The sequence below is a fragment of the Equus quagga genome, chromosome 6 (genome assembly GCF_021613505.1).
Source record: "Equus quagga isolate Etosha38 chromosome 6, UCLA_HA_Equagga_1.0, whole genome shotgun sequence".
Lineage (NCBI taxonomy): Eukaryota > Metazoa > Chordata > Mammalia > Perissodactyla > Equidae > Equus > Equus quagga.
The window spans coordinates 125,885,072-125,903,367 of record NC_060272.1 but is presented as its reverse complement, the minus strand read 5'-3'; the positions used below and the strand labels follow the sequence as shown (position 1 = coordinate 125,903,367).

The window sequence follows — 18,296 nt, the reverse complement described above, 5'->3', positions numbered from 1 at the left end:
ACCTCTTCTCCACCTGCCAGCGCTCACCTAAGAGTGGGCTAGAAGACCTGAAAGAAAACCAGTGCTACACACAGGACCACCGCCCTTTGGTTGACCAAGGCTCTGATCCTGACCATCTCCTCCTTGAGGAGTCGTCCTCTCACCTCCCCTCACCCTCCTCTGCTGTTCGCTTCCTGGGGAGCTCCCTCTCCAGTCCATCAGGTATGCCCAGTGGAGACCATAGGTTGGACGTAATTTGTGAGCATTCATTACACTGAAAAAAACCTTCAAGTCTTCTTAAATTCACGCTTTTTCCCTGATGCTTGTGTCATTTTAATTATGAATGTTCTCTAACGCTGAGAGGTATCCCTCAACAATAATTAAAATTGAGAGAAGGGAAGTTTGGTGATCCTTTAATATCATGAAAAGCAATATTGGTGATATTGTCCATTTGATTTCTTGCCTTTATTGTTCACTATGTGAGTTATTATATGAGAAATATGTGGAGAATATTACCTATGCCTAAGTACTCTTCTAACTAAATATTAGGTAATTTTCTCAATCTGCATGTGAGGTAAAAGATGGGTTTCATTGTTAAAAAAAGTCTTAAGCAAAACAAATATATTAATTTCATCAAGAATATAGGTCTTAAAACCCAACAAAGATGAGTTTCAAAAACTTTTCCTAAAGAATTATAGTTCAGATAGCCTATGAATCAGAACTTGCAGCAAATTTGCCTTGAATCTTAGTATCTCTGATGAGTTTTTAACAGTTTGATTGCAGTAATCTAAAACAACATACAATATTGTAATGCTTTGAAAACCAAAAAGGTCTGTTCTCATTTTACTATCAACCATATTAGTGGTTCTTTAAAGCCCAGGGGCAATAATTCACATTATTTCATGAAAACGTATGTCTTAATTTTCAAAGACAATCTTAACAATGGTTTATTTTTAAAAAACTAAAAAACCATCCTAGTACCGAAGGTAAAATAGACATCAGGCTGAGTCGAAGCTTTTGGAGATTCCTCGCCAGGATTCCGACCTCCGTTTGGCAGTGACGTCATAATGTCCTCTCTGGGCACAGGACCTGCTGAACCAGAGACAGGAAATTCGGAGGAGACGCAGTAGGTTACTGGAGAAAGCACATCGTTTTCCCAATGAATTTTATATTGTTTCTCTTTTTACCCGGGGTTTTCTCCTCACAGACTAGCGACTTTACTCCCAAAAGTGAAGGTGAGTAAGCATTTAAAGCTTTCACAGAAATGGTAGCTGAGAAAGATGACCCATTATCCTAGAAAATTGGTACGTGGGAATGTTCCTTAGGACGATATAAAGTTTATTGTTGGAAATATGGTATAATTTAGATTTTAAATCTCTGCCTCAAATACTTTGTGAAAAAATGCAGTTAGAACAAGAAAGTAGTAAAAGAAATCAACATACAGTAGGGACTCCATAGCTGTCGGTTCCGCATCCGCGGATTCAACCAACTGCTGATCGGATTGTACTGTTTACAATCCGCAGTTGGTTGAATCCGCGGATGCGGAACCGTCGGATACTGAGGGCCGACCAAGGATACTGGAGCACCCGCGGGTTTTGATATCTGGTGGACATCCTGGAACGGATCCCCTGCGGATACCGAGGGACGACTGTATTTCTGATCTATGGTATGTCATGCTTTTTTCAGAGCCTGATATGATGATGCCTGTAGCTGAAGAAGATAATAAAGAGGAACTAGCAAATGAGGATAATACTCCTGCTAATGAGAAAAGTGGCAATTATTATAAAGATATAAAACAATGTAAGTCTTTAAAGTTAATAGCCGTACATATATGAAGCTGATTATACTGGTTTATTTTTAACTCTTTTTAAAACTCCAATAATCACTTTATTTCCTACTTCTTAAATTCTAACTTAGACTTTTCAGTGTGTAAAATGAAATTCTTATTTCCTACAACTTTTTTCATGAGATGAGATGAACTTTAACAAGGTTCTGTTGGTAACGGTCTATAATTGACATAGGGTTCATCTTGGCATTATGGTTATTTATTCACATTGGTAACGATGGACCTCATTTATGATGAGTTCACCAGGATTTATTTGGAGATGTCTGTCAAGTTTCCTGGGGCTGCTGAAACAAAGTACCACAATCTGGGTGGCCCAAAGCAACCAAAATTTATTCTCTCACAGTTCCGGAGGCCAGAAATCAAAAATCAAACTTTGGGCCATGCCAGGCCCTCACCAAAGCCTCTGGGCGAGGAGCTTTCCTATCCTCTTCCAGCCTCTGGGAGCCCCAGGCGTTCCTTGGCTTGTGGCAGCAGAACTCCAGTCTCTGCCTCCATTTTCACGATGTTCTTCCTGTGTGTCTGTGTCCACATTTCTCTCTTCTCAGAAGAACACCATTCACATCGGATTAGGAACCCATCCCACACCACGGTGACTTCATCTTAACCAAATACATCTTCAATGATCCCATTCTCAAATTAGGTCACTGTCAGAGGTACTGGGGGTAGGACTAGAACCTGTCTTTGGGTGGGCCAAAATTCCACCCATAACAGGATGACTTTGAGATGTTTGGAAGGTCTATGAAACTTTAGTTTATTTACCATTCCTCACGTGGGCTTTCTTTCCATGTCTGTATAAGGTCCACCATTCTAAAAAGTGAAAAGTTCATAAGTTCTTGATAAAAATTTAAAAATCAAGATTAAATCTAATTATCCTGGGATCTGTATTAACGTCAGTCAAAAAAGAATAGAAATACAATCAAGATATATCTATATATAGAGAGAGATATATCTATATATATACATACACTCAAGCATTTTGGAAACGCTAATGCCTAAGTCGTATTTTCTGTTTTTTCTTTAACGAATCGATGTTCCCTGTTTGTAGGTGAAAAAAGCCCCTGATGCTCAGAGAGGTCAATTGCCAGGTTTCATTGCTACTAAGAAGCAGAGTCAGGAGGGGGGTCTAGTCTGTCCACCTCCAGGCTTCCTCCACTGTGTGCAGAATGGTGCAGTCAGTTCCTTTTCAGGATGTCTCTCTATTTTGAATTAACCAAAGGGTAAATAAATCAAGAGCCTGATGATTACTTTGATGAAAGAAAAAAATCTTGGGGCTGACCCCGTGGCACAGTGGTTAAGCTCAGCACATTCTGCTTTGGCGGTCCTGGTTTGTGGGTTCAGATCCCAGGCAGGGACCTACACCACTCATCAGTCACACTGTGGTGGCATCCCACATATAAAGTAGAGGAAGACTGGCACATATGTTAGCTCAGGGCTAATCTTCCTCAGCAAAACAAACAAACAAAAAATCTTTCTTATATACATAAACACACACATATATAAAAAACATAAGTGGGGTCATACTAAAGAATTGTATTATAACTTGCTTTTCTCATTCAACATCTCTGGAGCTCTTTTCACATCTGCCTCATTATTTTTCATGACTAGTATTCCATAAAATGATGTGCCATAATTTATCCACTATTTTATTAAGGAATTAGATCAGGTGCAGTTTTTTCCTTGTACATTCTTTTCGTGGACACTTGGGTGTTCTCTTTTGATTGATACCAAGTGCTGGAATTGCTGAATAAAGGGTAAATCTTTTAAAATATTGATAGATATCACCAAGTTGCTCTCCAAAAAGTATCTACCAATTTACATCCCCCAAGAATGCCCCACAATCTCATCTACAGTGAACGTTATTAATCATGTTTTGTGAATAAATTTTCATCAGTTTCAATTTGCACTCTGACTACCTGTGAAATTGAGTATTTCTTTGTATTTATGTGCATTTTTATTTCTACTTCCATGATTTGCTTGTTCATATCCTTTGCCCATTTTTGTATTAGGTTATGTTTTCATTTATTTGTAGGGGCTCTTTTTTATTTAGTATATTAATCTTTTCTCTATAGTAAAAGTAGCAAGTATTTTCTCCCAGGCTGTTGCTTATCTTTAAATCTGTTTAGCTATCTTAATCACAGAGAAAACTTCAGATTTTATAAAATCAATTCTTAATTTCTTTATAATTTCTGCCTTTTGGATCTTGCTTAGATAGGCCTTACCCAAGGCAAGATACTAAATTATGTTCCTAATTTTTTGAGTAATTTCATATTTTTATTTCGACTCTTACATCTTAAGTCCAATTATTTCTGTATATGGCATAAAATAGGCATAAAACTTTATATTTTTCAAGGAGGATTGCCAAATGTCTACCACCAATGCCCTACTCACGTGAAACTCACATTTAATATAGTCTAAACTCTCATTTGTAATTGGGTCAATTGCTATCTTTTTAATGTTTCTTTGATCTGTCTTTCTCTGCAAAAATTAATTATAAATTAATTTTTTTTAAAGATTTTATTTTTTCCTTTTTCTCCCCAAAGCCCCCCGGTACATAGTTGTATATTCTTAGTTGTGGGTCCTTCTAGTTGTGGCATGTGGGACGCTGCCTCAGCGTGGTTTGATGAGCAGTGCCATGTCTGCGCCCAGGATTCGAACCAACGAAACACTGGGCCGCCTGCAGCAGAGCACGCAAACATAACCACTCGGCCACGGGGCCAGCCCCAATTATAAATTAATTTTAATAAATTATATAAAATATAACTATAAATTACATAAATTAATAATTAATAAATTTGATTTCTGTAGTTTCATAACTCATAACATGAATGTTGGGCTGTGATTTCCTTTTATTTCTCCATAAATCTAGCTCAGAAATTCCTCAAAAATTATGGTATATTAAGGGCACTGTTTGTGTGTGTGTGTGTGCTGGGGAGAATGAATATGTATGTACGCATTAAACACGTATATACATTCACGTGTGTATAAAATTTTGTCATCTCATAAGATTTTGGAAAGAGGAGACGTGTATGCATGTTCAGCCTGCCATCTTGGTCCAGTTTACTTTGACTCTGGTTGGGTGGATATGCCCAGTAGTTTTGAATTGCAATCAGCCCCACTGACAACTCTTCAGAGCAGGATTTTCCATGTGCATACATGAATGTGAATGCAGACGGGAGACCCTGATTGTTATTAAAGTACATGCTTTTCAAGCTGAACTGTTCCACAGTCTAACAGAAGGTTCAAGGCAAACAAATGCTTCTTACTCGGCTCTTTGATCACGTCAGTACAAACGGTGATACTAATACACATCTATAAATCTACTTCAGCACCTGTTACGCACTTATATATGTTTTTCCACAATTTCTTCAGTAATTTCTTCTCAGAAAGAGTCACTTAGCAGAAGGATACTAGTTTAGCTTTTTTCCCTATGAATTTTTTTTTTTTTTTGAAGATTTTATTTTTTCCTTTTTCTCCCCAAAGCCCCCCGGTACATAGTTGTGTATTCTTCGTTGTGGGTTCTTCTAGTTGTGGCATATGGGACGCTGCCTCAGCGTGGTTTGATGAGCAGTGCCATGTCCGCGCCCAGGATTCGAACCAACGAAACACTGGGCCGCCTGCAGCGGAGCGCGCGAACTTAACCACTCGGCCACGGGGCCAGCCCCTCCCTATGAATTTTTGACCCTTGCTCCACTTTATTTAGTAGAGGAAGAATGTCCCAAATACTTTATTGTTCTTTTCTTGGAATTAGTGCATATGTTTAAAAAAAATCAGATGAGGAATAGTGTAAAGGAACAAGTTTAGCTAGCTGCTGAAAACTTTTGGTCTTACACTTGCAGATGTGTTCACGACGCAAAATCCCAATGGCACCCACTCTGAAATATCCGTGAGAGCAACAACCGATCTGAATTTTGCTTTTAAAAACTGTAAGTACTGAAAGGCGCCAATGCAAATATTGAAAAGCCCTTAAAGCAAGATTTCACAAGAGCACAGAGGGTCTTGGATAGGAAAAAGGTCAAGGAGTCTTAGTTCCTAAATAAGGAGATAGCATGTCCATTGCACTGATAAATTCAGAAGGCAAGGAGCTTCTTACATTTCTTAGCCTCATAGCTTTGGTTTGCATGGAAAGAAAAATCAAATAATAACTAAATTTAGGACTCTAGAAAATTGGATGTCTTTCTTAGACCCACATTTTTACTCCTTTCTGCTTTATACCTTCAGCTTCAAATGGTCTTATTTCCTTTTCGCATCTTTCCACCAAGCGTTAACTATTTGGTAGGTAAAACTATTGCCAGCATCTGACTTTGGAGGCCATTAAAAGTCTCCAAAGTACACATGCCACATCTTCACCTTGTGGTGTCAACAGCTCATATCTATGAAACACACAAGCATAAAACAGAAGACAAGGAAAAGAGGATGAAACTAAATAGGGAAGAGAAGGTTTCTGGCTATCGCAATTTCAATATTGGGAAAAGCCTGACTCAGTAATGCCTAATTATTAATAGAGCCACTTGACAATAATGGAATATTTTGAGCAATTCCAAATCTTGGGACATAAATTAGATAGGGACATTTCAAGGGCGTACGTTAATTAACAAATCACTTACAGGAATTTTGCTTGTACACAGCTAACAACATCTTGAGTTGTTTAGGACAAGACACAGTGAGCCAGCTCTCAAACAGACCGGGGACCTCAAATTCCTTTAGGAGATGGATTATTGAGGACCACAGGACCCATGGAAGAGATTTTAATACCCTAACTTCTATTCCCACAATTCAGGTCCCCAAAGGATTGTCAAAGGAAGTTGGATGGGACAAGAAATCGTTGTCATTTTAAATGCGGCTCTGACAGAGGGAGACATACTGACATGGTGGGGACATTCTAGAAGAACAAGTCCCTCAAGGAGATGGAAATCTCCAGAATAATTTGAGTAATGATTCTTTTAGTCCCTAAGACTCTGAGGGCAAGGAGAGGAGCTGAGGCAATCCAGACACTTTTCTCCAAAATAGAGTATGAGGGTTGCAGAATTTAAGGATTACGTATCAATTGTGAAGTCCTGCCGGGATCAGTGTCACCTCTGTTAATAGATTCTCCTTTCCATTCTGTTTTTGCCAACAAGATACCTGTAATGGTGCTGTTTGTAGGCTCAGTATGAATTAATTCTGCCTCTCTGTCAACTCCTCCTATGGTGAGATCGCCTGTACTTTACTGATTCCTGTATTAAGCCAAGTTAACTGAAATGGCCAACTTCATGGGGAAAAAAAAATGGTTCTCCAGTCACAATTGTTCCCAAATACATTACCGACTAGTCTCCAGAGGGACACATTATAGACTGAGAAATATACTAAATCAGGCCTGAAAATACTCGATTTGTAGCCACAAATCGTTAAGTCCAAAACTCTGTCCTGAGTAGTTAGACTGCATACGTTTCCAATTTACAAGGATGCTGATGCTACCTCCGTCTTCTGTGTCATTACACACCAGCAACCAAGCTGCCCTAGGCTGAGAATATCACTTCAGGGCCTGTGCAGGGAGCCAGCTGAAGCCAATGTGTCTCATCCAACAGGTCTTCCTCACCTCCAGAGGAGGCCTGTGGCCCCACGCTTCCAGCTTATTCTCTCTCTTGCAAATTAGTGGCATATTAATCCCACCTCAGGCAACCCAGTATCATAAAAACTTTACTCCTCAATGCCCTCTTCTCTCCCCTCTTTTAAGTTACCTCAGGAAAATGTCAACATCTTTTTCTGTTTTTTCCTGTCTCCTTTTCTTTGTTCCATTTTTTCGCTTAAAAATATGCCTAATCACAGATGTCGCATCAATATCTTTACATGCTGATAATCCATTATCCCTTTTCCTAGATCAGCTTGTCAATGAAACAACCACAGCACCTCCTGAAAGTGTCACCAATGAAGAAGAAACTTTTGAAGAACCCACTGAAAATAATATTCCAAGTATTAAAGTTACTACACAGTAGTCATACCTGGAGCATATCATTATATCACTTAAAAATTTCGGTTTCACTCCTCTGAGTATTTCATAGACTAATAGCATGCTCAAAGAATTTGTACCGCTGCAATTCAGTCACTCTAAAATCTTTTTGTTTTTTTTAAGATTTTATTTTTTTCCTTTTTCTCCCCAAAGTCCCCCGGTACATAGTTGTATATTCTTAGTTGTGGGTCCTTCTAGTTGTGGCATGTGGGATGCCGCCTCAGCATGGTTTGATGAGCAGTGCCATGTCCGCGCCCAGGATTTGAACCAACGAAACATTGGGCCCCCTGCAACAGAATGCGCAAACTTAACCACTCGGCCACGGGGCCTGCCCTCTAAAATCTTTTAAACAGTGAAAATCTAAGAGTCAGTTTTCAGATTTACCTGACCAGGGATGGGAAGTGAGGTCTTTTAAAATATGATTTTATTTTAATAAAATGTATTACATTTATGTTTATACTAACTATAGATTTACATTAAATATAAATTTATATTTATATAAACATACTTAATACATTTTAATATAATTTTTTATTCATAATGTAAAATTTCTACCTGCTTGAGGAATAAACTTGTCTCATTAGAGTCAATTATTAGTGTTTCCTAAAATTATTTTGCCGGGGGTGTTGGGAGTGAGAGGTTGCAAAATCAAAATCATCATTTTACTCTCTTGCCAAGAATATTGTTCCCTATAAAATATTTGTGAAACCCTATGAACCCAGGATGGCTTCCTCTAAAGTTTTGAATGAGTGGTCTAATTGAAGGCAATGGACCTGTCGTTACATGAAACCCTGTTTTCTCCTGTTCATGCAATCCAAGTATGTTTCTATATGATTACTATGAATTCGTTTGCATCTTTAACACTACTAAAATTTTTTTTAAACATTCACTTTTTTCATAAGTTTCAAAATAGAAATCTGATCATTCTGGTATCCCCCTTCTTAAATATCTTTAGTAATTTACTACTAGGTTTGGGGTCATGTTCTAACTTCTTAACTAGGCATTCAAGTCCGAAATGATCTGACCATTCAAGAACTTTCCAGTCTCATCTCTGGTCACATTCCCCATCCACATTCTTCACTCCAGACTGCCTGAAGCTCTCAGAGCTTACTGACCCTGCTCATGACTCTTGAGTTTGTGCACAGTGGAATGACCTCTCCCTCCCCTTGTTTGCCTGGCAGTTTCTAGTCCTCTAAGCCTATATGGCAGCATCAGCTCCCATTCGAAGGGATTCTGGCCTTTGCAACCTGAATTAGGTCCCTCTGAAAACCACCTGTGCATTTCTATTAAAGTCCTCATTATCCTGCAACATAATTATCAGTGATGCTTGTCTGCCTCCCAAACTGAGAGTGTATTCCTTGAACATAAGACCTGTGTCTTGGTGGCACAGGGCAGGAACTAAAAGTATTATTGTTAAATGACTAAACTAACAAATGAATGAACGAATGTTCTATCACTAATCTACTAAAGCCAAATTACCTTATTTTGTTATCTTCTATTTTGTTTTCTAAACAGAATCCACCCAGGGTCAAAATGAGCCTGAATTTTGGACAAATTTAGCGAAAGGTAAACTCATAGTAGTTAGGTAGCTGGGAAAATGTTCTGGTTTTCTAAAGGCTTATGTAAGAAAGCCAAGGTCAGTGTACATAGTTCTAATACTGAGAATTAATGTCAACATTTTGCTGCCGTCATCACATGTAATAAAAAATGTAAAACAAACCCAGAAAGTTGATCAAGTGTCACACATTTTCTGATTCTCCCTCCAAAAGTTTTATTCCCCTACAAATGTTGTAATCTAGTCATTTAATATAGTTATGATTAAAAATATTAAATAAGGCTCTTGCCCAATATAGTCCCTCTTTGTGTTTAGAGCAGTATGCACATAAGCACATGGAGATGCATGAATAAATGCAAAGCAGATATCAAAATATATGCACGCATAAAAGTAATGTATATCTCATAAATATATAGGCATGCATGTATAAATTTAACATGCCTATCATATATGTATGCATGTATAAATGTAATTTATATATCACATATAGATGCATGCATGTATAAATGTAATTCATGTATCACACACATATAAGCAAGTGTCATAAATGTGAAATACCATATTCAGTCGATCCTCATTATTTGCAGATTCTGTATTTGTGAACTTATCTACACCTGAAATTTATTTGTAATCCCCCAAATCAATACTTGCACTTTCATGGTCATTTGCAGACATGCACAGAGCAGCAACAGATTTTCGCTGCCTGACACTCATGTTTCCAGTGGAGGTGGAACAAGGCAACACTCTGGATGCTTTTTTCAGCTCTTGTACAGTAAATAAGTGTCCTTTTACTGCTATGTGTTTTGCATTTTTGTGCTTTCTGTTGGTGATTTTGCTATTCAAACTGGCCCCCAAGTGTAGTATTAAAATGCTGGTTAGTGCTCCTAAGCACAAGAAGGCTGCGATGCACCTTGTGGAGAGGATGTGTGTGTGTTAGATAAGCTTCGCTCAAGCATGAGTTATAGTGTTGTTGACTACGAGTTCAATATGAATGAATCCGCAACATATACTGAATAAAGCGTTTTTAAACAGAAACATACATAAAACAAGGTCGTGCATGGATGGGTTGATGAAAATGTGACCAGAGACTCTCAGGAACCTCACCCTGTATTTCCCTTAGGAGCGGCAGTTCAGTATTTACTAGTTCAGTGTACATGTGGCTTCATAGAACGTAACTACCATGAATAACGAGAATAAACTGTATATATTATACACACATACAATAATTTTAGTAAGTGAGCTTTGTTTACCATAACACCAATTTATTGTTTTAACAGCTCTAAATGCAACAACCAGTGAGGAAAATGATGGAAAAAATGAATTATTTCAACCAATTCCAAGTAAGAACAAAATATTTCAATTAAATGGATACTCACACACATTTTAGTGCCTGCATGGTGATACTGTTTTCCCTAGTGAGTTATAGTGTAGCTTAGAGGGTAGCATGGAGGCTAACACCGTATCAGAGAGGACATTTACTGACTTAGGAAAGTACTGTTCTCCAGTTACCATATTGCAGATGACTGTTTCCATCCTCCTGTTTTGTAACTTCTGTTCCTGAAACAGATAAACCAAATGGAGGAGTAGGGAGGGGAATGATATATAGAATGTGGGGGTTTTCTTAATAGAACTATTTTTTTTTTTGGAGCAGCTTTGGACTGACAGAAGACTTGAGCAGAAAGTACAGAGAGTTCTCCTAGCTGCTCCCTGCTCAGTTTGCCCTATTATTAATATCTTGCATTGGTGTAGTACATTTTTTACAATTTGTGAGCCAATACTGATACATTATTATTAAATAAAGTCTATAGTTTACGTTAAGGTCCACTCTTTGTACAATTCTAGGGGTTCTGACAGATGTTTAACGGCATGTGTCCACCATTACAATCAGAGTAGTTTCACTGCCCTAAAAACCCCCTATGCTCCACCTATCCATTTGTCCCTCCTCCCAACTCCTGGCAACCACTGACCTTTTCACTGCCTCTATAGTTTTGTCTTCTCCAGAATGACATACAGTTGGAGACATACGTATGTAGCCTTTTCAGACTGGCTGCTTTTGCTTAGTAATACGCATTCAAGATTCCTCCATGTTTTTGCGTGGCTTGATAGTTCATTGATTTTATCACTGAGTAATATTGCACTGTCTGGATGTACCAGTTTGTTTATCCATTCACCTGTTGAAGGACATCTCGACTGCTTCCAATTTTTGGCAATAATGAATAAAGCTGCTATAAACAGTCATGCGTAGGTTTTTGTGTGGACATAAGTTTTCAGCTCATTTCAGGAAGTATCAAGGGTCGTGACTGCTGAATCATCTGGTAAGACTGTGTTTAACTTTGTGAGAAGCTACCCAACTGTCTTCCAAAGTGGCTACACCATTTTGCATTCCCAGCAGCAATGAATGAGAGCATTCCTGCTGCCGAATGAAGTCGTTTTTATTATAATTCATAATTAGTTATATCTGAGTAAAAGAACTGCTGATTTGAATGGCAAATTTTATGACAAGGCAATATATTAATTTCCCCCAAACCTCAGTCCTACAAATAAACCATTGAAAAAGAAATGGCACCTGGTAATACATCTAAGGATGGTCACTTCAGTTTTGCACTTGACTATTTGACAAGTACAGATGCTTGCCTGTGGTACTTCAAGAAAATGGAATGCGTCTTCTTTGTTTAGAAAAGCTATGTATAAGAATGACAAATGGCGTGCCACTTTAGAAATATTTTGTCTTTCCAAGTAATTAAATTGAGAATGACTGATTTTCTGTCACATATTGAGCACAAACTACATCCCAGGTGCTTTCCATACATTATCATGTCAGTCCTCACAGCAACTCCATGAAGTTGGTATTATCTCCATTTTACAGATGAGGAAACTGAGGCTTAGAGAGAAAACCTGGCCAAAGTGGGAATTACCTTTTCTGTAATTTCCAATGTCAGGAATTCCAAACCCGTCTCTAGTTTTGACCATCACCTTGATGGATAAAATGTACTACATGCACAACTCTTTACAAAACCCTTGTAAGGATTAGCAAAGCAATTCAGGAGCACAGCCCACTTAAACATCATTAGTTTGGCTATTCCCCAAATAATCTGCCTCAAAGTCAAGATATCAGTCATTGACAATTGTACACATTTCATTAACCCTTGGCATACAATCACACTTAGACAATTACAATTTTTAAAAATCAGAAAATATAGACATGGGAGCTTGTCATTGCTTATTCCTAAACCATCATTACTTAGAAAATAATGAAACCCTTGGAACTTTTGGGTGGAAGGAAGTTGGGGAAAGGGGGAGAAATATCAACAGGGTCATTTAAAGTCACCATTAAATAAATGTGTCTATTAAGTCAGACACATATTCAGGAAAATATAAAATTTGGCAGTAAAGATATATTTCCATTGATAGATTTAGTAAAATAGCTTTTGACATCTCTAGATCCAGACATGATTTTTATTACATAACTTAGAAAGTTAAGTAAGTTTCCATTTCTTTTTTTTAATATCAAGTACATTAGGTTTGATCTCAGTAATAAAATGGTAAATTCAGTTCTTAAGCTTCATGGAGAAAGCATCTAATACACCATCCTTTTAGTTTAAAAGAAAACTTAATGCATGGCCCAGCAGTGGAATTGCATCTTTCTCTCCCAAAGGACTAATCCCGTGTGTGTAAATTCATCACATTTTTAATAGTAATCTCTTCAGAGTCTTGAACTACTTTTTATTAATCAAGGAGGAAGTCGGCTACATACATATTTTAACATGTGGTAATCTGGGTTTGAAACCAGATTTTGCCACTTACTACCCAGGTGCCATGGGCAAATTCATAAGCTTCCATGATCCAGTAAAATGGATCTAAGGATGGCTCCTCCAGGATTGCTGTGAAGGTTAAACAGAAAAAGTTAAATTTACACAATGTTATCCACCAACATGACCTCAATGAAATCATTAAAAACCTGAAAAAAAGTTAAGAGTAGTTAACCATGGGGAGTAGCCTGCAGCTGCCTTTGCAGCGCGTGAGGGTAGGAGGAGAGAGTAGTGATCATCACTCCGGATCATCACCTCACCATCCGGAGTGATGATCACTACTCTCAGCCATTGCTTTGCAATCCTCACTCCTCCAGGAACTCATGCTGAGCACAGCTACTCTTTTCCATTGCATTTTCTTTCTTTCCTCTCAGGCTCTGATGTGAATGCTACAAATGAAGACAAACTGGCAGAGCTACAGGAAGTCAAGTTAAAATTAATGCTGAGCATCTCACTGCTGACCCTCTTCCTCCTCGTCACCCTCTTGGCAATCGGTAGTGCCATGTTGTACAAAGTGAAGTTGCAGAAGTAAGTCTACAGACCTCTGGAGTCTTCATAACATACGTGATGTGAAGCTCTCACCCTCCTCGCTTTAGTAGATTGTTAGGAAAATGTGACTCCCAAATTTATCTATAACGTATCCAATTGGGCTCCATTTCCTAGATTTGGAAAGGAGCATCGGGCTGTCTCACAGGGAATATCCACTTGAACTTTTCCCCAACATCTAAAATAGTAGTCTAGGGATAGGAATAACCCTAGTCAATTGGAAAGGATATAGAGAATCTAGATATGTATCCTTTCTAGATAGCCTTGGAGCAAAAGAGCTATGAACTCTGTTCTGAACTGCACATCTGTTTAGGGTCTAACGTTCTTCATCCATTTGTATAGTGTTATATCAAGTATCAATACATTGGACAGAAATCATATATTGCTTTAACTTTTCTGATGCTTTTCCAAGTTGAGTTGACCTGAAAATGTACACAATCAAAACAATTCTTGATATATTTTTTCTTTTTCAGTTACAATAAGACATCTCAGAGTGAATACTCTGTCAACCCAGAACTGGCAGCTCTGTCTTACTTCCATCCATCAGAGGGCGTATCAGACACATCTTTTTCTAAGAGCGCTGAGAGCAGCACATTTTTGGGGACTCCTTCTTCAGAAATGAGGCAATCAGACACAGTGTCAAAAACTAGAACAACGGACGTTGTTTCCACAGCCTCAGATGATACAGGCATGAATGATGAGCCAGACGTAATTCAGAATGAGGAACTAAAGGAGGAAATCCCCATGGATGAATAGACAGCTTTAATATTTTGTCATAAAAAAGCATCTTTGTGACTCACATTAATATCATGATCTGGAAACTCTGCTGAGACATTTAAATTTTCTAGCATCTTAAAAGAAGGACATATTCAATAAAATTCTCTCAGCTATAAAAATTATTTAATGGAAAAAAATACAAGGAAATAATTTAAGGTGTAGAAAACTCATCAAGTAAAAATAATCCTGGAAATTGATTTAGGAGAAGTATTTACTCTAGGCTGGTTCATTTTTAAATGAGGACGTTTAGATATTGACCTTCCCTGGGGCCATTTTTGAGGACTTTCAGGGTAATCACCACCACCTATGCTCCTCCCCGCCACCAAAGCAAAAAGAACACACCTGTTCATGTTTCACTGGCAAAACAGTTGTGCCCTATCAAGAGATGAAACTAAATTAGTGCTCGAGAATTCTAGCATTCTTGAATTGTGTAAAAGTCATCAGGGCTGCTCTCATGGGACAGACTAAGAAAGGATTTTTTTTCCATTTCTAAAGCATCCATCACCATATGAGATAACATGGTGTTCCAGAAGAAGAGAAAGAAGAAGGGATCCCAGCATGTAACTTCCTAGAGGGGGATTTTACGGACCCCATGTGCTTTAGAGATGAAGGGCCCTCTTCCTTCTCTCTTACCCCAAGGATCCAGGCTCATGCTCTATTGGATGAAAAGCAAAGCCTTTCACAGACTAATCTGAGTTATTAGTGACTTATGAGGCCATCTATCCCAGGAGTATTTCCATTTACAAAGACCACCAATGGAATAGGAATATTGTTTCCCTTCTACTTTCAACTAGAAGGATTTTAGGCACATGCAACAGGTCTTTTGTGAATAGGTATGGAGAATGGAGGGTGGAGAACTTAGGACACATTTTAATGCCCTCCTAAATTCTCACCTACCTTATGCTAGGCACATGGGTACATTATATCACATTGAATTCTACTACCCTATGAAAAGCAAGTTTATTTTACAGATCAAGAAACAAAAACTCAGGTAAGTCAGATACCTTGCCTAAGATTCCTGCTAGAGAGGGGCAAAGCTAAGATGTGCTTCCACACTGAGGTTCCCTCCACGATCCATGAAGGTTAATAGTCAAACTTCTAAGTCAAAGGATGTTGTTTAGGAGCAGTGTAGGCCTGGCATCCATAAGGCAGGATGGGAAACTGTTTTCCCTACTTCTAGTTTAGGTGTCTAGGAACCTTCTTTTCCATGGAGGACAGACATACACTTCACACTCACCTGCCAATCCCCCTACCATCCATTCTCACAGTCATTCACTCATTTCCCATTTTCTCCCCTGACACCAGCCCCAGACTCACCATTAGTTGGGAAAGCTATGAAGCTCCACCTTTGAGTAGCTATGGCTATATAAGATGGTACCCTTGAGGGAAAAGAGGCAGCAGGGTGGGCTGATCTTGCCAATAGCATAGTTTCTCAAGGGGTGGCCTTGAGCATAGCCCATGCTACCCTCTGTGGTACTTTTGCCATTTTCCATGCCCTTTCGACAGCCCCAGGGGGCGGAGCCAGCATTTGTACTGCCAGTTCAGGCACCAGGAAATGTGGCGGGAGCCGAGGGAAGCAGGTGGTTGCAGCTGCCTGCAGGTGCTCCAGGTGCAGAGGAGCCCTGTTGAATCCCTGGGTGAGCGAGGGCTTGTGGGAAGACTGTCAGGTGGGCATGGGGAGGGGTTGAGTATCAACCAGTCCCACTATTTTTCTCCACCCATCCTTGGGAGGTGCCAAGAATTTTCTTGATTGAAAATAGGTGTAAGAGTCAATTTTGAATCACATAACTTGTCTCCAGTACCAAAGTATTGCAGAGTGCAAAAGTTAATCAGTATAGCATTACTAGGGCTAAAATGGCCAAAGGAGATGATGTTAACTATATTTTAAAAAATTGGCTTCTCATCCTCAGTTGGTATAGCTTGAAGATACCATTGTAGAGGCCATCGGTGAAGTGCAGCCAAGGTATCGGGGTGGGTGGGCATGAAGAAAGTCAGGTAGTCCTTACCGGTGCTCCCTTTCTTCTCCCCTCTTCTCTAGTCTAGAAGTGACGAGGGTGTCATACACCCAGGCTGGTGTGTGTGTTGCAGGGAGCGGGCTGGGGGGGGGGGGGGGGAGTCTTCTCATTTGCCCATGCTGACTCTCTATGCCATCCCTGCCTTTCCTGAGTGCATTCTCTGCACCTCTGATCTGTTTCCTCTGAAAGGACATAATAAAACCAGCTCCTTTTTTAACCTGTCTGTCCGCCATTCTGCACTCTCGTATTTCCTTTCTCTGCCTATAACCTGCCCCTTTCCCAGCCCTCAAAGAGGGACTTTAGTCTGTCTTCCTCTACCTTAACTACTTAAGACAATTCCTACAGAGCGGCTGTAATGGGCAAGAGAGAAAAAAGCCCTTGCCTTAGAGCGAGGAACCAAGTTGTCCTAGAGTCCTTAAGAGAAAAATCCTCCCAGTATCACACCCCCAGGACCAGGGGCCTTAAGTGCTAGTATTTATTTGGTCTTTCTTCGTTCCTCCCACAGAAAGCATGTTCCGAGATATACAGAACAGTGAGGGTGCTGGGGGGGGGGGGTCCTCTTTGGGGGCGTTTTTGCAGGCCTTTTGGGGCACACACAGTTCCTGAAGACCCGGGTAGGGAGGCGTCCGAGTTACATTCAGGAAGATGGTTGGCGTGGGCTGCCTGGCCCGTCTTATTCTTGTCGGAAGCCTCCTCCTTGGTAACAGTAACTGAGAACTCCAGGCGCCGGCCCCACTCTACGTGGGTGGCCCCGCGCTGCCCGGGGTGGGGGGGGGGGGGGGGGGACGTCGGGGGGGGAGGGAGGGGGGGGAGGGGCGTGCGGTGGGTTTGTGGTTGCCCTGTAAGGATCTGCAGATGCCAGCTCTTGGGAGCGCAGGATCCCCGAAAGGCGTGCCCAGGTTTGCTGGTTGTAAGATGCACGTGCGTGGTCTTGTGTGGTTGTATCTTCTCTCCCTACTACGCAACCCCAGCGTGGAGTTATTAGAAGGGGGTTTCCTGTGCTCTGGTGAAAGGTGGTGGGGTGGGACCCCGTTTGGGGCAAGGAGTATTTACAAATCAAAAGGCTCTTCCCCAGCACCTCTAACTGAGGAAAGATTGTATGTGTGCCTTCAAACTTCAAAATTAGCCCTCCAGATCTAGCTTCTGATGGAGCAAAAAAAAAATATATAAACTGTGACACGGAGGGAAAGTATAATCACTTTTTTTTTAAATGGCGCCCCCAAAGCACTGCTTAAACGACCTTTCCTGAATCATGACTACAAATAAAACAGCTTATGCTAAAATGCAATTCTGGCTGGTTATCCAGAGTTTACTCCCCTTTCCAAGTTTATTTAAAGAGAAATTAGATCCGGGCGTTTATGTTGGGACTCGAGGATAATTCTCAATCTCGTGCCTGCTCTTTGCCCTCTCCCTCCTCCATCCAAATGACATACACCTTTGTCACACAGACGTTGTTGTGGATTTCAATAGAGTTAATTTCTTAATAGAAAATGAGTGGTGAATAGGAAGACTGTTGAGCCAGGAGAAAGCTCATTGTGTAAAGAGGAAGCATGTGTGTGTTATCAAAACACATAGGTTATCTAAAATAAATTTAGAGTTTTAAACGTAATTTGGACCACATCTCATATCTGAGATCTCTTGTTTGGAAGAAGAGAGAAGTGTGTAAATTGTCCCGTAACTGATATAGACAAGCGTGTGTTGGAAAAAGGGAAGAGGTGGTGATTTCCTTAGTAAAAGTCAGGGAGGAGCTGACAGGTGTTGTGAACAGCCATGAGTGCAAACC

At 39.9% G+C, this 18,296-nt stretch overlaps 1 protein-coding gene across 1 annotated transcript; it reads left to right on the top strand.

The window, feature by feature from the left end:
• The first annotated feature begins 1,138 nt into the window (after nt 1-1,138).
• Nucleotides 1,139-14,477, top strand: EQTN (equatorin). The gene is given in 7 exon segments (XM_046663903.1): nt 1,139-1,214; nt 1,666-1,779; nt 5,662-5,748; nt 9,327-9,377; nt 10,644-10,706; nt 13,550-13,703; nt 14,195-14,477. Coding segments are annotated over 7 exon segments (828 nt in total).
• The last annotated feature ends 3,819 nt before the right edge of the window (nt 14,478-18,296 follow it).